At 55.8% G+C, this 22350-nt stretch overlaps 1 protein-coding gene across 1 annotated transcript in view; it reads left to right on the forward strand.

Moving 5' to 3' along the window:
- Nucleotides 1-22350, forward strand: part of NCOR2 (nuclear receptor corepressor 2) — a 191896-nt gene that overhangs the window by 71385 nt on the left and 98161 nt on the right. Inside the window, 3 exon segments of the mRNA XM_024758467.1 lie at nucleotides 3319-3371; nucleotides 15334-15400; nucleotides 22156-22328. Coding sequence (XP_024614235.1) covers nucleotides 3319-3371; nucleotides 15334-15400; nucleotides 22156-22328 — 293 coding nt within the window.

Genomic DNA, 22350 nt, shown 5'->3' on the forward strand with positions numbered 1-22350 from the left:
CCCTCTGGCCCCGCCCTCCCCTCAGCAGTGCACCAGCCAAGGAGGTGTCATGATCCTTCCTCACCCCCGACCCACTCACACGTCGCGGCAGCCCGTCACCATGGCAACAGACAGCCAGCGGAGGCTGCCCTGGGCCCAGAGGCTTCCCTTCCCGCCCAGGTCTCAGTGTACCTCGAAGGATGCCCGGCGAGCGCCTCCTTGGGGGACAGCCCCTGTGGTCAGAGGCAGCGCACCCCACAGTGTTCTCTGACTTCTCCTTGGCCTTTTGCCAAAGGCCACCTGGAGGGGCACGGTGCTGTGTCCTCCTCTTACCCAGCGGGGCTGGAGGGTGAAAGTGATTCCTTCCCCTGCGAGTCTGGCGGGTCAGAGGCGGGCTGGGGCCCAGCTCGCCCCCCAACCAGCATCCAGTCTCCCCTTTTCTGGCCTATCCCATTTTGTAGAAACGGGCCGCCCCCCCCCGCCCCCCGCCCATCACTGGCACCCGGGGGCTCTCTATGTGGTCCTTCAGCCCCTCCTGGCCTCCTTAGACCGTGGAGACTTTGCCATCTTTAAAAGCAAAAAAAAGCAGTTGAGTCACCAAGTCTGACATTTCCTGGGCTACTTGAAAGCCCAGTGAGGTAGGCCCTATTTGCTCTACACCCATTTTCCATATGAGAAAACCGAGTCCTGGAGTGTTGAAGGCATGTGTCCAAGGTCACACAGCTAGTGAAATTGGGGCGCATCTGTTCCTGGAAACCGAACCTTTAAGCCATACTCATTCCCGCCCGGCCTGTGTTTTACTGGCTTGTGAGGAACGTAAAGGACCGGGCGCAGAGTCACCTGGGGTTAAACACGGGCATTTGATGCCCTGGAATTCAGCACAGGCATCTTTGTGGGGCTCCTTGCTGTCCTGAGATGTGGGCTCTCCACCATGTGCAGTAACGTCTTGCCCCTCTCTGGTTGGGAAGTTTTGCAGTGAGTCTGACGGTGGTCTCTTCTGTTGCCTTCCTGTTCAGACACCCAGAGTGGGGGTGGGGAAACCTCCCCATTTTGAGCCAAGCACCTTGGAAGGGCAGCTGACCCAGTGTGGCGGGACATGGCCTGTGCTAGCCATGACGCGACATCTCCATCCCAGGTGGAGCAGCTGGACTTGGGGCCTGCAATTACCTGAGTAATGGTGAATTGTCATGGAGGGAACCTGGGGGACACTGGGAGAGAGGTGCCATTGTCCTCAGCCAAGGCTGCCTGTGATTCCCAGGGCAGCAGAGGCCCCTCCTTGAGGACCCTGCCCTGTCCACAGAGAGCTGGAGGCCTGTCCCTGGGGACACGGCAGGTTGGACCTGTGGCCATGCTGCTTGTGGGTGGTCTCCATCGGCTGGGATGATGTCAGGAGGTGTATTCAGGTCCATGCTCAGGGAGAAGTTCAAGGGTGGGGCCTGACGTGCCTTCTTCCCTCACCCCGGGGCCCTGCCCTGAGGCTTCAGGACACCATGTCTCCATCTTCACCTGCCCAGCCTGACCCGTCACACTCTGTACCTGGTTTTTGTACCACAGTCATCCATGGCTGTCTGGGAGGCTCCTGCTACCTGTGTGGGTGTGTGAGACAGAGAGAGGGAAGGAGGGGAGAGGGAAGGGAAGAGAGGGCAACACAAAAAGAGACACACAGAGACATAAAGAGGGGGACATGCAGAGAAGGGAGCAAGCAGAGAAAGGGCAAACCCCTTCCTCCAGGGCTGGAGCTGAGAGGCGGGATGCCTCATCTCTTACCAGCCAGAGGCAAATGTTTTAACTTCTCAGGGACTAGATTTTCTCACCTGTAAAATGGGGATGGTAATTGTATCAGTCAGCGACTGCTGTGTAACAAATCAGCCCCAAACATAGTGGTTTGAAACAACAACGTTTTGCTGTTTTCCGCGAGTGTAGAAGTCAGCTGAGTAATTTCTCTCGACTGGGCTCAGCTCACTCACATCCGTGGGCAGCTGGGAGGTCAGGTGGCGGCTCACGGTTTTGCTGGGATGGTGCTGCTGTCCTCCATGCAGCTCTCTGCCAGGCTTCACTTGGTCTCTTGACGGGGGTTGGGGGGGGCAGGCGAACAAGAGAGGAAGAAAGAGCAGAAACGCCTCGTCTGCTTTCATGAAGTTTGCATCTGTCCCATTGGCCAAAGCAAGGGCGTGAGTGGGTATGGGGGGAGGGGCAGGAAAAATTGCTTCCATGAATGCAGTCACTGCACCCCGATGGTGATAATGACCCTGAGACTTCTTGGACCTCTCAGTCTGCCAGGCGCTGGGCTGAGGGCTTTGCACGCATTACCTCCTTTGATCTTCACAACTCTCTGAGTTTAACCCCATTTACAGATGAAAACCTGGGGCACAGATGGCTTGAGTAGCTCACCCAGAGACACACAGCTGGAAAGTGGCAGAGCCGGGATGCGAACCCGGGGGTTAGCCCCTAACTGCAGCGCTGCCATCCAGCCGGGAGATAACACGACATCGAGCTCAGCTCTTGCCCCATCGCAGACGCTGCAGCAACTTCCTCCTTTTCATTTGCGGATTTGTCGCTGTATGTGCACCCAGTTCATTCATTTCTCACTGCTGTGCAGTCTTCGAGGTGTAAACGCGTGCTAACTTATTTCTTCCTCTTTCTGGAGGTGGACACTTAACTTGCTTCTAATGCGTTGCTGTTATGAACAACGCGGTCCGGGCATTCTGGCGTCCATCTCCTGGCGGGACACAGTGCCCTACCGCTTCCAGGGCTTCCGTGGCAGGGGAAGGGGGTCGCAGGGCACACGCATTTTCATCCTTTCACATCTCCGGGACACGTGTACCTGCGTACGTTTCTATCGGCCGTGTGCACGCCTTCCAGTGTCCTCACGTCTTCACCAACCCCTGGCACTCTTTGGCTGCTTTATCTTCTGCCGGTCAGCGGTGGTGACGGGGCATCTCACGGTGCTTTGGCAGCCTTCCCCGTTCAAGACCATTGCTGATCTCAGCTTCCCTGGGATGTGTGTGCTTGTCCCTGGGCGCTCAGGCCAGCCCTGCCCCGTGCCCTGCAGAGCAGCCATGGCAGCCACTGCGGTGAGGGCTCATGGTACCCACAGCTGTGCCCAGAGCGTTACAGCCTGTTCCTCGCCGGGACTGACGGCTGGGTCCCCGTGTTCCGTTTCATGCCTGCCGGCAGCTGGTTCCCACACCAGTGGATGGCTCCCTGGTGCCAGGGCCTGGGGTGCTGCGGCTGAGGGGCCGCAGGGCTCTGCAGTGGGGTAGTAGCCGGCCCAGCTCGCACCGGCTGCCCACAGCCCAGGCCCGGCTCCGACGCGCCTCCCTGTCTCTTTCCTTGCAGCCATTGTACAACCAGCCCTCCGACACCAGGCAGTATCATGAGAACATCAAAATGTGAGTACCTGTGGGCAGCCGTGCAGATGTACAGCGGGGTGGGGGCCTCGGGTGGGATGTGGGTTCTCAGTTCCCAGCGGGCTCCCAGCCAGGGCCAGGTGCTGGAGGAGGGGATGGAAGGGGGCAGCCTGGGCAAGAGTTCCGGGCCTAGGATGGAGAGGCCTGCGAGGCCAGGGGAGGGGCAGAGGGCGTGGCCCCGTGAAGCTTTGGGAACAGACCTGGGCTTGGGGAGGGCGGGCCAGCTGCTCGCACAGCTCTGGAGAGGTAGAGGAGGAGGGCTGTTAGAGTAGGAGCAAGTTGCCGGGCAGGGGAGAGTGGGCTCAGGGTGGCGGGGGCGGCCATGGAGCAAGCAGGGGCCCATGGTTTGGCCTCTGATGTAAGCATATTCGGGACTGCCCTGTGGTCTGCACAAGGTGTCCATCTGTGGTACAGCCCAGTGTGGAGCAGCTGGGAGCACTAATCCAGACCCAGAGGCTTTGGAGGGGCCAATAGGACGTATCCCAGTGACGGGGCCTTTTCCCAGATGGATGCTAGAAGCGAAAAACTATCAGTGAAGTGCCCCCCACAGTTGGTGTGGGCCGAGCTGGCAGAGCAGGGACAGCCGGGCTGTGCTGGGGACCAGTGACTTTATGTGTTTAAGCTGGGAGCCAGGTGTTAGGGGTGTGGCTGCCGGAAGGGGGCTGGCTTTTTTCTTGGGATGCATTAGTGGGAGCATAGCCTCCTTGGCTGAGGAGGGGATGTTACCTCATGTTGTTAACCAGGAGACCAAAAGATAAAAGGGGTCTTGCCCCTTGAGGAACGTGTGACTGCAAGCGCTCCGGGACTGTTCGCTTAGAGGAGACCCTTTGGGATCACAGTCATTGAACTGCTCAGGGTTCATTTTTGTGTGACCTCAGGAGGGCGGTGCTTAGCTGGTCCAGTGGGCAGTCCAGTTCGGTCTGATTGTCTGGGCTTCCTTGGGGTGGAACTGCAGGGTGTACGTGCAACAGTGAGCTCCCCATCCCCGGAGGCATGCAAACCTCCCGATGGTTTTAAACTCCCCTGGCTCTGGACTGGTTGTTGCAGAGGTCCCTTCTGTTGTAGTTTCTGGACTCGAGTGACTAGTCTAGGCTCTGGTGACCAACACGGCCACCCACCCCCGAGTCTCTGATGGAGCAACCTAGAAAACCCCGTGTTGCCAGCAAGGTCCTCGGCCCATTTGGGCTCGAGAGCACCTGCCAAGGATGCTTCACCCGTATTGCCGGCCGTCACTCAGCCTGTGGCTGGCAGGGGCTGTGGAGTGTCCTGTACTGGGAACACTGGTGTAGTGCTAGGCTTTCTGCGTCCCACGTGGCCTGTGCTTCTGTCTGGCCTTAGAGCGTGTTCGCTGCTCAGGTACCAAATCCGTCTCAACTTTACACGGTTTATTTTCCAATCAGGCCACCGTAGTCTTTATAAGCTTCCTGGGACCTGCCTCATCGTGGGGACAACTGCCGGGAGTGGGGGAGGCCCAGACGGGTGTTAGGTGAGGACAAGGGGGCCTTTCGGGCCTGTCACGGCTGGTTTAGGTGATGGGGGTGAGGTGTTCTCATCTGGGCAAACCTGCTGGGAACATTCGCTCGTTCAATACACACTTACTACACTTACTGTGTGCCAGGCCCTGTTCTAGGGACCTGGGGATTCAGCTGTGAACAAGACAAAGTTACCCATACTTTCATTAAGTTTTATCTAGCAGGGGAGACAGAAAACGAGTGAGTTAATAAGTGAATAAGAAAACATCAGCTAATAAAAAATACTGTGGTCACACAGCTATCTTAAGCTCTTTATGCTTTAATATGCCTAGTTTCATTTTTCTTTTCAGCAGAACAATTTTGATAGCAATTTTATTACACTGAAATTTTATATAAGTTTTTTCACTAAACTAAAAATGAGTACTGTTTTAAGCCGAACAATGTGGATGATTTCAGGCTATAAAAACAGCCATAGAATCCAAACAGCAAAGGAAAAAGGTATCCCTGCGAATAATACTAGCGAACAAGGTACTGCTACGTCTCTAAGTAGAATACAACTATAAGCTTATTGAACCAACGCCCTATTTTTATATCCCATAATCTTCATCGGAGGATGGCTCTGGTCTACTAGAGTACATTTTGGCTATGTAAGTAACTGCCTAGTGAAATTTGTTCCAAATCTAAGTCACAGATGAACAGATGTTTAAGTGTAAAACATAGAGGTAAATAATTTTAAGATTTTTCCTGTTATAAGTGGTCAGCTTTATGTTAGAAAAATGTATCTGTAGGCAAGTTCTTTGAACTGATTTCTTCTTAGAACGTTAATGTTTTTTCATAGTTTGCCTCTGAAATCATAATCACTTCTGTAATTTTAATTTCAGTGTGGTCATCATTAAGTCAGTGCAGTCATTTACTTTAAAAAATGCTGTGAAGGGCTTCCCTGGTGGCGTAGTGGTTGAGAGTCCGCCTGCCGCTGCAGGGGACACGGGTTCGTGCCCCGGTCCGGGAAGATCCCACATGCTGCGGAGCGGCTGGGCCTGTGAGCCACGGCCTCTGAGCCTGCGCGTCCGGAGCCTGTGCTCCGCAACGGGAGAGGCCGCAACAGTGAGAGGCCCGTGTACCGCAAAAAAAAAAAAAAAATGCTGTGAAGGGCTTCCCTGGAGGCGTAGTGGTTGAGAGGCCGCCTGCCGATGCAGGGGACACGGGTTCGTGCCCCGGTCCGGGAAGATCCCACATGCTGCGGAGCGGCTGGGCCTGTGAGCCACGGCCTCTGAGCCTGCGCGTCCGGAGCCTGTGCTCCGCAACGGGAGAGGCCGCAACAGTGAGAGGCCCGTGTACCGCAAAAAAAAAAAAAAAATGCTGTGAAGGGCTTCCCTGGAGGCGTAGTGGTTGAGAGGCCGCCTGCCGATGCAGGGGACACGGGTTCGTGCCCCGGTCCGGGAAGATCCCACATGCTGCGGAGCGGCTGGGCCTGTGAGCCACGGCCTCTGAGCCTGCGCGTCCGGAGCCTGTGCTCCGCAACGGGAGAGGCCGCAACAGTGAGAGGCCCGTGTACCGCAAAAAAAAAAAAAAAATGCTGTGAAGGGCTTCCCTGGAGGCGTAGTGGTTGAGAGGCCGCCTGCCGATGCAGGGGACACGGGTTCGTGCCCCGGTCCGGGAAGATCCCACATGCTGCGGAGCGGCTGGGCCTGTGAGCCACGGCCTCTGAGCCTGCGCGTCCGGAGCCTGTGCTCCGCAACGGGAGAGGCCGCAACAGTGAGAGGCCCGTGTACCGCAAAAAAAAAAAAAAAATGCTGTGAAGGGCTTCCCTGGAGGCGTAGTGGTTGAGAGGCCGCCTGCCGATGCAGGGGACACGGGTTCGTGCCCCGGTCCGGGAAGATCCCACATGCTGCGGAGCGGCTGGGCCTGTGAGCCACGGCCTCTGAGCCTGCGCGTCCGGAGCCTGTGCTCCGCAACGGGAGAGGCCGCAACAGTGAGAGGCCCGTGTACCGCAAAAAAAAAAAAAAAATGCTGTGAAGGGCTTCCCTGGAGGCGTAGTGGTTGAGAGGCCGCCTGCCGATGCAGGGGACACGGGTTCGTGCCCCGGTCCGGGAAGATCCCACATGCTGCGGAGCGGCTGGGCCTGTGAGCCACGGCCTCTGAGCCTGCGCGTCCGGAGCCTGTGCTCCGCAACGGGAGAGGCCGCAACAGTGAGAGGCCCGTGTACCGCAAAAAAAAAAAAAAAATGCTGTGAAGGGCTTCCCTGGAGGCGTAGTGGTTGAGAGGCCGCCTGCCGATGCAGGGGACACGGGTTCGTGCCCCGGTCCGGGAAGATCCCACATGCTGCGGAGCGGCTGGGCCTGTGAGCCACGGCCTCTGAGCCTGCGCGTCCGGAGCCTGTGCTCCGCAACGGGAGAGGCCGCAACAGTGAGAGGCCCGTGTACCGCAAAAAAAAAAAAAAAATGCTGTGAAGGGCTTCCCTGGAGGCGTAGTGGTTGAGAGGCCGCCTGCCGATGCAGGGGACACGGGTTCGTGCCCCGGTCCGGGAAGATCCCACATGCTGCGGAGCGGCTGGGCCTGTGAGCCACGGCCTCTGAGCCTGCGCGTCCGGAGCCTGTGCTCCGCAACGGGAGAGGCCGCAACAGTGAGAGGCCCGTGTACCGCAAAAAAAAAAAAAAAAAAAAATGCTGTGAAGGTGGCAAACAGGGTGATGGGAGAGAAAGTAAGGGGGGACTTTAGCCAGGGAGATCAGGGCAGGACCTAACAGTTGAGGGAACCTTCGGGGAATGTGCAGCAGCTGGAGTGTAGTCCCCCCAGGCAGGTAGAAGAGGCAGTGCAAAGGCCCTGGGGCTGGACAGAGCACGCGGGTATGTCCCGAGGGGGTAGGTGAGGGAGAGGAAGGTGCCAGCCAGATCACCCAGAGCTGGTGAGGAGTTTGGGTTTTATCATCTGTGCGAAGGGAGGCCAACGATGAAGTTTATGCCGAGAAGTGATTTGATTGGATTTTGGGGAGCCGATGGGCCAGGGGCATGTTGAGAGCCCCAAGCATCTGGCTCGTGTGGCTTGTCACTTACTACCAGTGCCTTGGTTGCCCCATCTGTGAGATGGGTTGCTGAAGATTCAATGAATTACTATCCCTGAAGTGCTGAGCTCGGTGTCAGGCGTGTAGGAAGCGTTCTGTGATTTTTGTTCTTTTTACTTTATCAACAGAGACCAAGAGTTATCCCTCAGTCATTCACTCAACTATTCAAATATTTATGAGCACCTGCTCTGTGCCAGCCGCTGTTTGGGTCCTGGGGAGACAGCAGTGGATGAGGCCCGCCGTTCTGGTGCAGCAGACAGACAATAAATAAATACGCCTGTGATAGAAAGACAGCTTGATAAGGACAATGAGACAGATCAGGCTGGGGCTGCGTCTCAGGGCGCGGCGCTTCACCAGGTCACCCCAGCCGGGCCTCCCAGCCTCTCTCCGGCTGCTGTAGTTGCCGCCAGGTGGAAGGTTATCCCCTCCCCAAGGGACCTTGCCCTGTCACTTTAATTTCTCAGTGTTTGCGCGCTGGGGCCGCGGAGTTAAAGTTAATTTCACGCTTGACTTCCTGCTGCATTGGCAATTGCGGATGTGTTGAAGTCACCTGTACCCACCTCGACTGCTGTCCTCTGCCACCTGCCTCTTCGGGAGGTGTGGGGATGGCCACCCCTGCTCCCGGCGGGGTCGGGGACGGGGGAGGTGGGTGACTCACTGTGGGGTCTTAGCCCCAGGTCTCGGGACTGACTCCTCAGACCTCCCAGGCTTTGGGAAGCAGGGGAAAGGGCAGGAGATGGGGGCGGGGGCAACCCCAGAGCCGCATCAGCCCGTGCTCCCTGGAGGGACTGGCCTCCTCTCTGCAGGCCGGACCTGCCTGGAGAGTTCGGAGCTGAATTCACTGGGTTGGGGAGCCCACAGGTGATTCGGTGAAAGGGCATGGGATTGATGCAACGGTGATGGTTGAGGCTCCTGTGTGTTCTGCTGTGGCCACCCCTTCACCTGGTGTCCTCTCCTCCCCTCGGGGCCTGGAAGCCTGCTAGCTCCTGGTAGCTCTTCCTTCCCAATTTTCTTGTCTTCAGACTGATTTTTCCCCTCCTCAGCCCTCGTTGAGGGCTGGCTGATGCCCTGGGGCCGTGCAGGTGGAAGGGGTGCTCAGGACCCAGGTTACTGTTAACAGGTCCTTGTGGTCTTGCTCTGGAGGTTCAGAGATGTTAAGTAACTTCCCCAGGGCCTCACAGCCGAACTCCTAGACCAGCCCAATCTGCGCACCCACCTGCTTCCCTCTCCTGGGTCTGCAGCCTGGACTCTGCCGCTCGCTAGCCCGGTGATCTCGGGGAAGTCACATCACTTAGCTTGTCAGTAAGTTGGTCTCCTTGGAGTCATCTTGCATGGGAAAAGTGCTTGGCCCCTAGTAAGCATGTTTTGGACCATCAGTCACCCCAGTCTGACAGGCTTTTCCCAAAGCATTCAGGGCCCTGCATGGGCTGCTTCCCCCACAGTCGGGGGTCTGGCTCTCCCTGAACGCCCCTCCTCACTCCCTCCAAATTCACTGTCACCCTTACTCCCCCGGAACCCAGTATTCTCCTCATTTCCCTCTGCCCACCCCATTCCTTTACTTCTCCCAAGCTTCATCTCAAACCTCTCCTCCTCCAGGAAGCCTCCCCTGATTGCCCCCACACTCTCCTTTTTCAGAACTCCATAGACCCCAGGGCCAGTCCCACCCAGGGCCCGGCCAGACTCTCCTTGAACATCCACAGACTTTCCAACTCCTTTTTCCTCCTTCCTGGTTCCCGTTTCTCCCCCTAGTCCAGTGTCAGCCGCCAAGGCCAGTATTTCTTCACAGGCTGTGCTTTTTTAAACCCTGCCTTCTCCAGGAGATTGAGATATCCTTTGCACCCTATAAATGCCTCCACCGGCAAACTCATCACACTGCTGGTCTGTCGGTCCTTCCAGAGCCCTCTGGACTCTGTTCCCTATTTTTGGACAAAATCTCAACCGAGAAGATTTGTCTGCAGTATGCCATTAGCAGCTGCAATACCTAAACACTTCTTGGAACAAAATAAACACTCAAAAAGTGTTTGCGAGAAGAATGTTGGACAAGTGGTCACCCCAAACCAGATGTCTAGGGGCTTGCAAACCACGCAGATGCATGCCTCCAGGGCGGGAACAAAGTTAGAGGGGAAAGGGCTGGTGGGAGGCGGTAGGGAGTGGTGACGCCTGGGGTGAGTGGTGAGCTCCTCATGCTTTTAAAGGGACAGTTAGTTCTTAGTTCCTTGTCTGTAGCCACGAGGGAGCGTGGCCAGGCTGCCTGATTTTTTTTTTAAAGAGAAGCTTTACGTTGAGCTCTTTATGCAGCAGCTTCTGATTTTCAATACTGGCAACAAATGCAGATTTTTTTAGAAAGCACCGCAGTCCAAACACAACAGTCTCACGAGCTGGCTCCACTCCATGCACTGCGCCCATTTGCAACCTGTGGACTTGACATTTGTCCTCTTTGGCAGTAAGCGGATGCTTCTGGGTGCCAGCCACGGTGCTTGCTTTGGAAGGAAACCCGGATCAGCAAAAGGGAGAATTCGTGCCCTCTGGTAGCTGTGGGGAACAGAGGCGGCTCCGTGCATCCCCTCTGCCCGTGCCACGAGTCTTTGCTCTCACCGAGGCCTCTTCAGCTCGAAGCCACAGCACCGTGCTTGTTGAAGCTGTTACAGGCTGTGCAAGTTTCCTCGGGCTGCCAGAGCCTGTCCCAACCACCTGGGTGCCTAAAAACTAGAGCAGTTCATTTTCTCTCAGCTCTGGAGGCCAGAAGTCGGGAATCCAGGTACCGGCAGGGCCCTGATCTCTTGCAGACGCCAGGGGAGGATCCTTCCGTGTGTCTTCCAGCTTCTGGTGTTTGCTGGCTTCCTTGGCGATCCTTGGCCTGTAGACACTTCACTCCAATCCTCCGTCTTCACATGGCCTTCTCACTGTGTCTTTTCATGTCATCTTCCCTCTGTGTGTATCTGCCTCTCTGTCCAAATTGCTCCCTTTTATAAGGACACCAGTCATATAGGATCAGGGCCACCCTATTGACCTCATGCTAACTTGATGACCTCTAAATGACCTGATTTCCTGATGCGGCCACATTCTAAGGTATTGGGGGTGGGGGGTCAGGACCCCAACATCTTTTTTGTGGGGGGGACACATTTCAATTCATAACATACACCAAGCCCCCTGCTAGCTCTAAAGTAAATTGTCTTTGATCTCACTATGGCATTTCAACATAGGTCTTGTCCCTCTTTTTTTTTTTTTTTTTTTTAAGTCTAATTTAAAATAGCTAGATTTACAGAAGAGTTGCCGAGGTAGTACAGGGACGGGGGTTGGTTGCAGGAACCCCGTGGGTACCAAACTCCGCGATGCTCAAGTTCCTTATGCAGTCGGCCCCGTATCTGGGGACGTGGAACGCATGGACCGTACTAAGAATTCCCCGTATACCCTCCACCCAGCATCCCCCAATGCGAATATGTGACACGAACAAGGTACATTGATCAAAACTATGAAAGGGACAGCGGTACAGTCCTAGTAGCTAAACCACAGACTTCCTTTGGATTTTCCCACTAATGGCCTTTTTCTGGCCCAAGACCTGATCCAGGTTCCTGCTCTGCATTTCGTCCTCATGTCCCCTTGGTCTCCACTCTGTGATAAGTTCTCAGTGTTCCTCGATTTTCCTGACCCTGACCCTTTTGAAGAGGACTGGTCAGGGATTCTGCAGAATGTCCCACAATTTGGGTGTGTCTGATATTTTCTCAGGAGGACGCTGGGTTTGTGGATTTGGGGGAAGAGTCCCACAGAGGTGAGGGGGTGCCCTTCCCATCATGATATATCGGGAGCACCCGACACCCTGACTGGTGATGTTTATGTCACTACAGGTGGTTTTGACCTTGCCCCCTTGCTCAGGGAGGTGTCAGCCGTGTCTCCACCGTTGAGGTGCTGTCTTTCCTGTCCCTACTCTGTGCTTTAGAAGCAGGTCACCATCCAGCCTACTGTCAAGGGGAGGGGAGTCCAGCTACACCTCCTGGAGGGGGAATATCAAAGAATTTGTGGGCACAAGTTAAACTGCCACAACGATTAGTAAATATTTGGGGGAAATGCTTCGAGGCTATGCAAATTTCCTGTCTCTCCTCAAAGTTTTGCCGACTGATTTCACGTTCTTGCAAGGGTCTAACCTGCGGTAATTGGCACCGTGGTATCTAATAGTGATTTTCGACTTCCCTCAGTCCTTCTACGTTTATTAATTGGAATTCTGTAAGGAACATTTGTCCCTCCTCCCCCCTTTATTTATGTATTCGGTCATTTATTTATATCCGTGTGGATGCATGGTTATTTATTTTATTCTTCGGGCTATAATCTAGTACTAGCGTTATTTATTTTGCCTCTCAAATTGTTCCAGCTTTGGCCGTCGGAAACTCTTTCTTTACTTAGAAATGTTCTGGGCTCATCTTGTATGTTTCCTGCCGCAGCTCTGGATGCAGCCATTCCTCCAGGGAGAAATGGCTCTTCTTTTTGTTTTCCTTTGTCCATGCTGCACGTGAAGCCTGTGGGATCCCAGTTCCCTGACCAGGGATCGAACCCACGCTGCCTGTACTGGAAGCATGGAGCCTTAACCACCAGACTGCCAGGGAAGTCCTGAGAAATGACTCCTTTTATTGGAGAATGGTGTTAGACACCAAGACCTCGGTGCTAGTGGGCTCATTGCTCTGGGCTGCCATTGCTTCTTGGCCTTCTCAGCTGCCGTCTCCAAGTCCAAACCCTGTCCATTGCCCCGACCCACAAGGCCCTGTACAGCCGGCCCTGTCACCCTCTCAGCCGTCCTCCTCCTTCCTGTCGCTCCCCTGTGTCCCTGCCCAACACTCTGCAGCCACATGGGTCTTCTGTCTGTTCTTCAGACACTCTGAGTTTGTTCCCACCTTAGGGCCTTTGCACTCCCAGTGCCTTCTGCCAGGAGTGCATCTCCCTCTGGATCGCCCCACACCTGGGTCCTCCTGGTGATCAAGATATCAGCTCGCAGCCGTCTCTGAGAGACTTTTCTGCACCCCTGAATCTAAAATAGCTACACCCTCCCCTCCCCCAGTCACTATCCCACCCTCCACATAAGTTCCTGACTCCAGGATTATCTTGCTTATTGTCAGTGTGGCCCCTCTAGGCGTCACCTCCATGAGGGCCGGGGACTTTGTCTTGTTCACCTTTACGTCCCCAGGGCCCAGAACAGTGCCCGGCGCATAGTAGGTGCTCAGTAAACATTTGCTGAATGACTGAGGAGATGAAAGCACAATGCTACTGCTCCCATTATTCGGATGAGGAAACTGAGGCTGAGACCATCTGAGATTTGTTCAGAGACACCTTGCTGGGGAATAAGGGGTTGTGGTCTCAGCCTGTGTGACTGAGGGCCCCCAGCGCCCATCCTGCTGGGGAGGGGGAGGCTGATGTGAAGTATCGAGACCTCGAGGCGGGAGGCCTGGATGATGGGAGGCGAGACCGGAATGACCCAGGGAGCCGAGGGTCCCCTCACTGACCCTCCTGGAAGTGGGCGTGGCCTTTCCTTGTCAGGAGATGGGTGGAGACAGGGCTGAGCTTGGTTGGGGTCTGCAGGTGAAGAGGGACCATGCAGGCCCATCAGCATCTCCGACTTGAGACCAGGTAGTGGGGATGCCGACCTCCTGCTGGAAATCACTGCGAGGCCTGGGGACCCTGGTCCACCCGGGGACGAGGTGTGCTGGCAGACCCCGACAGCCGCTGGGAGGTGGGTCTCTGAGGCCGTGGTGTCTGTTTGCGGGGGATGAGGGAGCAGAGAGCGACTCCCCACGGGGTCCCCAGGGCGGGTTGATTTCAGGCCCTTCAGTCCCCAGGAGGCGTGTGTTGGGGGAGCTTCCTCATCCGTCAGGGCCTGGAGTGTCCTCCTCTTTGTCTTTTTCCTGAGGTTGGGGTCCTGGGGGCCCACAGGTGCCATACCTCCTGGAGGCTGGATGGGGCGGGGCTCTCGGTCATCAGTTTGTAAGCTTTTGGTAAGAGTTTGGATGCGGCTGAGAATGTGAGCAAGTCGGGGGACCCCTCCCCAGAAGAGTTGATCTTGCTGTACACCCGGCTGGGGGGCAAGCAAGTTCACGGGCCTGGTGGGCTCTTCGGGGCCCATCTGTGACCCCCGCAGGCCCCAGCTGCTACACGCTGCTGTGCGTCGGAAGTTGTGGGGAAAGGGCCGAGGGGAAGGGGGTGCTTGGGGGTGAGTCTTCCATCCTCTTCCGTATCGGTCCGCATGTCTGAGTCTCCCTCTGCCTCCTTCTGGGCCTCCATCCCCCTTAATTTGTTTTTTATTTTACTGAAGTATAGTTGGTTTACAACATTGTATTAATTACTGCTCTACAGCAAAGTGATTCAGTTATACATACATGTACATTCTTTATTAATATTCATTGTGGTTTATCACAGGATATTGAATGTAGTTCCCTGTGCTATACAGCAGGACCTTGTTGTTCGTCCATCGCCCCCCTTTCTTTGAATCTTGTCTTCCTCTGCCTTTCGGCCTGTTCCCCTCTGTCTCTCTGTCTGTCTGTCTGTCTGTCTCTCTCTCTGCCAGGCCCCAGGCCCCTCTCCCTCTGTCCTCATTTGGGATCTGATCTCATCCACCTCTCTGTCGCTCCCTCTCCCTCTGTCTCCCTGCCTTCCTCTGGAGCTCTGTCTGTCTTTTTATTCTCCCTCATTCCTCGTCTTGGTGTCTCTCTCCTGTGCCCGCCTCTCTTTCTCTCTGAACAGCCCGCATCTCCCCGGGGAAGCGCCCGCTGCCCTCTGAGCCCGCAGTGCTGTGTGTGGCCTCCTTGGTTGAGGGCTTTGATGGCGAGAGGGGTCTGGCTTCCCTGAGCTGAGGCATGAGACCCCTCAGGTGCTTCCTGGGCTTCCTGCTGTGCTGGCTCCCACCAGCTTGTCGCTGGCTTGTCCATGTCACCCCCACCCCAGGGGGCCAGAGCAGGGGCTTGGTTGGAGGTGGCTTGGGGTCACAGAGGCCAGACCCCAATACCCTGCCTCTGTGTAGCTGCAGGTCTCGGGGGCTTGGTCTCCCCGGCCTGCGTTTCTAAGGCTGTGGCAGTTTCTCTGTGGCCGGTTTCCCATGGCAGGCGTGGCTGACGGGAGAGGGGAGCCTGGGTGCGTGTAGGGGTGATGGCAGCTCCGGGGAGGGCAGGAAGCCACAAGACCTCGACCCTCTTTGGAACCCTCTTTTCTGCAGACCACGCTCAGCCTAGGTGTGGGTGGGGACACCTTGTACGTGACGTGACGGGGGAAGGACACACATTGGCAGTTCGTGGCTCACCCTGGGGGGTCTACGGATGTGTCTTAGCTCACCGGGAGCCAACAGGGGCAAGTAGGGGCAAACTTCAGCAAGGGACGGAATTCCTGAAAGCCTGCATTTCTGACCTGCCCGGTTGGCCGTTTGCATCCTCCTTAGAAACCAGGCGATGCGGAAAAAGTTAATCTTGTACTTCAAGAGGAGGAATCACGCCCGGAAACAATGGGTAAGTCATCACCTCGTCCCCCACCCCTGGAATCTGTTCTGCTGCCCCCTCCCCTCCACGGACCAGGCTTCCTTGGGAGCCGAGACCGTCCAGGCCACTCAGGCCACACCCACCGGGATCCCTGGGTTCTGCAGCTCATTCCTGCGTGTCCAGGGTGTGAAGAAAAGCCAAGGGCAGTGAGAGAAATGGGAAAAGACAGCAGCTGCTTCCGTGAAGCTGGGGGCTCAGGGCTCGGCTGCCTCAAGGAAGCTGGGGTGTGAGTGGGTGGGGAGGCTGGGAACTGTACCCCTTCTTTTCCAGCCTGGAAGGGGAGAAAGCAAAATGTTGGCCGGGAAAATTGGTTCCTTGTCAGAGGCCCTACTGTGGCTATTTTAGGCAGAAAGAGAGAAGTTTGTTGGCAGAGGTGGAAGACTGGGGTGGGCTGTGTGCTGGCTGGCGGTGACTGCAGGGCGCTCCCTGAGAAATGAGCTTTGCCCAGCCCGCTGTGCCCATTCCGGGCTCAGGAAAATCCGGGCCCGGAGAAGCAGTGAGGCCCCCCTTGCTTAGAAAGTGGTACGGACTCCTGCATCCCACCGCACACTCTGCCGTCTCAGCTGGGAGGCATGCCCAGGGCAGGGGAGCACATGTGAAAGAACACCTTTTGTTGTGGTTTAGGGTGGGCGTTTACGTCACCGATTCACGGGGTGAGGTTAGGGCTGAGTGATGGAGGGGGAGTTACCCATTGGTATTCTTTCAGCTGTGAGAGGAAGAAGCCCTGGCTCAGATGGGCTTAAACAGTAAAGGAGTTTGTGTAGCTGAAGAAGTCCACTGAGTGGAGTTCAGGAGTGGTTTGATCAGGTTGCACCTTCATTTCTATGCCGTTTTTCTTCAAGTCTGCATATTAGGACATTGACAAGCTGGTTTTCCTTTGGGACCTGAATTTCTACATCAGGTTTGAGTCCTTCTAGAGCCAGAGACAGAGCTGCTCTTTCTCAGACCATCTCACAAAAGCTCTGATTTCACCACTTGAGGGCCTCGGTCCCTCTGAACCAGTTTCTGAACCCACCCTGCTCTGGCCTTAGACCTCGGCTGGGCCCTTGGAGAAGGGATACATTTCTGGCCCACATGCTGGGCGACTGGGAAGCTGGTTGGGCGGACCCCAGACCCCAGGGCCCCACGGGGTGAGAAGTGGTGGGCTTCCCTTTTCTTTCCAACCTCCTCAGACTCCCACATTGACTGGATGGTGACCAGAGGCGCCTGGCTGGATAGATGGGGTTCATGAAACGGGGCATCCCATCTCATTCATTGAGTTAAGAAATACTTACTGAGCACCTGCTGTGCGCCTGAGTGGAGGAGACGCAGTGACAAGTGCCGTGCAGAGGGATGGGGTCAGGGACAGCCTGGATATCCGACCTCGGTACTGAGAGAGGAATGACCAGAAAGGACCACCTGTGTGAATGTCTGGGGGTGTGAGTGTCGAGGAGAGGGCGCAGCAAGTACAGAGGCCTTGAGGCAGGAACCGGCCTGGGGGGTAGCACAGGACAGCATGTAGCAGGCAAGCCTGAAGTACAGGCAGGGCACGTCTGGGGGGCTGTGGTCGAAAATCATGGGCGCCAGGTCACCTGGAAATGGAATGTCTAGATTTTACTCTAAATACAGTCGGACACTTATTCTTGATGTATTCTTAATAAAGAATACAAAATCTTTAAGAATTTTTAGTTATTCGGAAAATTTGACAGTGATACAGGAAATCTGACAGAAGAGTGACAGTGAACACCTATAAGCCCGCTATCTGGAATCCATCATGGTTAACATTTCTTTATATTCGCTGTGTGTATGTGTGTGTGTGTGTGTGTGTGTGTGTGTGTGTGCGCGCGTGTGCGTGTGTGTGCGTAAGTATGAATGTTTCTGTGTTGAGCTGTTAGGACGTAGGTGCAGACACCCAGACCCTCACCTGGAACACTTCCTGGAGGAAGGAAATTCTCTCTTTATCACACCTAACGATTCACAGCGTTTCCTGATTCACAGCTTTTCCCCTGTAGTCCTGCCCAGGGGTGGGGTTCCTTTGGGGCTGGAAGAAGGAGATCTGATTTACATTTTTAAAGGATCCCAGTGGCTGCTGGGGGGTGGAGTTGGGTGGGTGTAAGTTGTTCGGAAATCTCCCAGGGCTCCTTGTGGAGGGGTCCCTTGAGGGGATGGAGGGGAAATGGGCTTATTTAAAGATAGAGGAACTGGAGAGACTTCTAAGAAATTCTGGGTTCGCTTTGTGGCCAAGCTGAGCCCATCTTAAGAGAGGCCCTTGTGAAAACGAATTCCTAAACCACAGAAGCTGCAACGGGAGGGCGTCTGGAATGATCTCATTCTTCTTCTTATATAAATGAACCCAACGCCCCATGCATCGTCATCAGCAAGGACTGGGAAGGCGCTTGGCCAAGACGGGCCCCCTCAGATCTGCATGCTCATGCCCTACACTCCTGCTCTGCCCAGAGAGCTGAGGCTCTTCCCCCAGAGGGGCACCCCACCCCAACAGGAGCCTCCACCAGGCCTGCCCCGTCCTCCCCTGGGAAGCTGAGCTCGCCCGCCCCACGCCCCCTGAAGCCGCTGAGATGCGCAGATTCAAACCCTACCCACCATACCCTCTGTGAGTGATCTTGGGACAGCCGTCTTGCCCTAAGCCTCACTCTTCCTCATCTGTGAAATGGGGTCACGGTGGGGCTGCAGGAAGGGTTAGCGCAGTGCCTGGCGGGGGGAGTGTGTGTGACTGGTGGCCTGGCAGGATGGGTTAGTCAGGGGTTGAGCTCAGCCTAGACGGTGGGTGTAGTCATTTCCTGGGGCCGCTGTGACAAATGACCACGAACTAGGTGCCTTAAAACAACGGAAATGTATCCTCTCACTTCTGGCTCTAGAGGCCAGAAGTTCAAGATCAAGATGGGAGCAGGGCTGTGCTCCCTCCAGAGGTGCTAGGGGAAGCTCCTCCCTGCCTCTTGCAGCTCCTGGTGGTTCCAGACAGTTCCTAGCTGTGGCCACATGACTCCCATCTCTGCCTACATCCTCAGCTGGCCTTTCCCCTCTCTTCTCTCACACGGACGCCTGTCACTGGATCTAGAGGTCACCCTAATCCAGGATGACCTCATCTCAAGATCCTTAATGGCATCTGAAAACACGTTTTTTCAAATAAGGTCACATTTGAAGATTCAAACCCCCTAACCTGGGGGTTAGGATGCGGCACATCTTTTGGGGGGGTGGTGTCACCATTGAACCCACTACAGTGGGCACTGGCATATTTTCAGCATAGTCTGCCTTTACTCTTTCTCCTGGCTTGTCCCCACTTTCCTTTTTTATCTATTTCTTTTTTAGAGACGGCTAAAGTTTTGCTCACTCCTCTCATATCCCTCACACCTCTTATTTTTCACTTCTGGGCTTTTTCCTGACCTGCCCCGGCATCCGTGACTTGCTTCTGCAGCCTGAGTTACAGGCAGCAGGACAGGGGCTGGGAGAGCTCGACCTCGTCACCGTCATGCATCGCTGAACACGCAGGACAGCCAGCAGGGGAGCATTCTCCAAGTCTGTGGTGCCTGGGCCGCTAAGCCCAGCAGAAGGCCTTTGCATGAGGCTGCAGGCTCCCTGGGGTGACCAGGTGACCACAGAGGCCAGTTCCCCTGGCCAGTCAGCTCCAACCACCTCCCTAACACTTCCCTCCTTGTGCTCTGTCCGTCGGCCTGAGGCTGTCTTCCTCAGTTTTGGGGGTACCTCCTGGTCACCCCATCTCTCATTGTTTCCCTAAGTGTAGAGCTCCATCCTGACACACCTGGCGGGGTAGGAGGGGTTCAAATCCTGGCCCTGCTCGGTGACTGGGGCAAATCATTTAATTCCTGGTCTCAGGTTCCTGTTCTGTTTGGTGGGGATTATAGTAACACGCACCTCATCAGGCCACTGAGTGAAAGGCTGCAAGCAGTGTGCTCACAGCAACGCCCGGACTGCAGTGGGTGCTCAGAACCGTCAGCTGCAAGCTGACCTGACCCTAAAATTCATGGGGACCCCAAATAGACAAAACAATCTTGAAAAAGAACAACCAGGTTGGAAGAGTCACTTGCTGATTTCAAAACATCTCACAAAGCTACAATAATCAAAACAGCATGGTTCTAGCCTAAGGACAGACATGGAGACCAATGGAACAGAATAGAGAGGCCAGAAACAGGCCCTCACATCTGTGGATGCTGGATTTTTGACAGGTGGCCACGTCCAGTCAATGAGACGGGACCGTCTCTTTCAACAAATGGTGCTGGGCCAATAGGACTGCCACACTCACAGGAATGGAGTTGGATCCCACCTCACAGAATTAACACAAACAGTAACTCAAAATGAATCAAAGACCTAAATGCAAGAGCTAAAGCTGTACCATTACTAAAAGAAAACCCATAGGGGTGAATCTTCACGACCTTGGATTGGGTAGCGGATCTTGGGTGTGACACCAAAAGCATGAGCAGCAAAAGGAAAAGTAGACGTACCGGACTTTATCAGAACAACCATCAGGATCCTGACCTCCCGTCCCTAATTGTGTGATCCCGGGCTGACGGCCCTGAGCTCTGAACTCCTGCCTCTACAGAGGGGATGGTGGTCACGGCCTTTTGTTGTTTGGGAGAGTCAGTCGCGGGAAGGACTCAGCTCTGTGCCTGGCATGTGACACAGTGGCACTTAGCGAGTGTCAGCGGCGATGCTGATTGATGGTGATGATGATGCTACGAAGAAGAATTCCCACTGAGGGTGACCTGTTTTCATAACACACACAGACTGTGGTCGCAGGGGCCATCCTCCTTTTCCTCTACAGATTCTTGCTCCTGGCACCCGGCAGACTAGCTTAGCAGTGCTCCAGCCTCTGAGGTGGGAGTGTGACTGTGAGAATGTGTGTATGTGAGTTTATGAGTGAGTGTGTGGGTGTGAGTGTGTATTGTAAGTGTGAGAATGTAAGTGTATGTATTTGTCCACGTGAGTGCATGTATGTGTAAGGGAGTGTGCATGTGTGTATGTGAGTGTGTGACCTGCTTTCTTCCCTGGCCAGTGGGGCCACTATGTGGACACCCCCCTGGCAGGGTCATTTCTGCCCCAGGGAAGGGCCGCAGCCACTGCTGTGTTCTGTCCCGAGGCGCCCCGTGCCCTCGGCCCTCAGTGGATGGACAGCACCTCCAGTGCACAGGCCACAGCAGGTGGCACTGTGGTTAGACGTGGAGGGGGACTTCCTCATCCTGGACAGTCCTCAGGAGCTGCTCACGTCTTTGCGTGTGGTACTTGGGGCTGGGCAGTGTGGCTGCGGGTGCCCGCAAGGCTGTTCCTGTCCCTTGCTCCACGAGGGCCCCAGGCAGGGCTGGGGCGTCTTGCTGGCCGCCCTGCTCACTCCTCCACTGGGCAGCTGGTTGGTGGCCCTGCGGGTTTCTTGCCTATCTTCATGGGTAACTGCATTCTTTTCCTCTGCTGGTTTTTGGTGAACATGTTCTCGCCTTTTCCCCATCTGACATATTTTCTCGCTCTCACCCATCAGATCGAGGCCTCTCTGGCAGGGCTGAGAGCGTGGGGAGGGTCCCCTGCTCTGATGGTGGGCTGGGCTGGGTTTCCTTCGTGCCCGTTCTCACCCTCAGGGGTGCTGTTCTCAGCACCTTGCCACGAACACGTGTGGCTATTGTCTCTACTGGAACTTGACCTCCCAAGGGTTCTTGGGGCAGCCCACATATCTGGGGACCCCCCGGGAGCTGAAGGTCAAGTTCTGCTCCTCAAAGCTGGCCTGACGGCCACTTGGGGACCATCACGCCGCTGGGTTTGTTGAGGACCAAGGTCACAAGCTGCCTTGGTCAGAAGCTGAAATTCAGGATGGGGAGGGGTGTCTGGGCACGAGGACCAGAGACGGGTTTTCTGATTATGCTGAAGTGTCGAGGAGGCGTTCAAGTGGGACTCCCAGACCATGCCATCTGTCCACGGCAGCTGTTAGAGACGGGGAGATCGGGTCTCACGGACAGCCAGATGCTCCCTGCCTGCTTGAGGTCCGGGTCACCTTGGAGACTCGGAAGCCAGGCAGCTACACTCTGGGCCGGGCCGGGGTCTTTTCTCTAAGGAAGGACATACAGTAGGAAGCACTGTGGTTAGACTTGGAGAGGGACTTCCTTGTCTTGGATGGGCGGCAGCTTGAGTCTTCACACCCAGTCCTTGGGTGTGGGGAGCATGGCTGGCCTGAGGCCGGGGGATGAGGAACTATTCAGAAAGAGAATGCTTTCCATGCGGCTGTCCCGGGCCTGATGGACACTCCAGAGCTGCCCCGTCCACGCAACTGACAATAAGTGAAATGGTCTGTGTGCACTGCCCACTATGGGTGGTAGCCCTGGCCTCACATGGCTACTAGCATTAGAAATGTGGCATAGGGACCAGAGACCTGAATTTAAATGTTACTTAATTTTACCTGATTTCACTCCACAGCCACATGTGGCTGGAAGCACGAGGCCTTTCTGGAGGGAGGCCGGCAGGGGGTGGCCCATTCCCCAGGGAGCGAGGCGGCTGGGTCCTTAGGGCAGCCTGTGGGTTTTCTTCAGGGGCCCGGGTTGGCCTGGGTCTGCTCAGGTCTCTGCGTGATCTCGTGTCTGCCCACGTGCCTGGGTCTGCCCACGTGCCCTTGTGTGATCGCGTGTCTGCCCACGTGTGCCCGGGCACACGGCAGAGCGGGGAGCCGGGGAGGGGCTGGGTGTCGGATGCGGGAGGAACGGCTGCCGCAGGGCTCCCCCGCATCCCCCCAGGAGCAGAAGTTCTGCCAGCGCTATGACCAGCTCATGGAGGCCTGGGAGAAGAAGGTGGAGCGCATTGAGAACAACCCCCGGCGGCGGGCCAAGGAGAGCAAGGTGCGCGAGTACTACGAGAAGCAGTTCCCCGAGATCCGCAAGCAGCGGGAGCTGCAGGAGCGCATGCAGAGGTGAGCGGCGGGGGGCCGGGCC

The sequence above is a fragment of the Neophocaena asiaeorientalis genome, unplaced genomic scaffold (genome assembly GCF_003031525.2).
Source record: "Neophocaena asiaeorientalis asiaeorientalis breed wild unplaced genomic scaffold, Neophocaena_asiaeorientalis_V1.1 scaffold77, whole genome shotgun sequence".
In the NCBI taxonomy this organism is placed as follows: domain Eukaryota; kingdom Metazoa; phylum Chordata; class Mammalia; order Artiodactyla; family Phocoenidae; genus Neophocaena; species Neophocaena asiaeorientalis.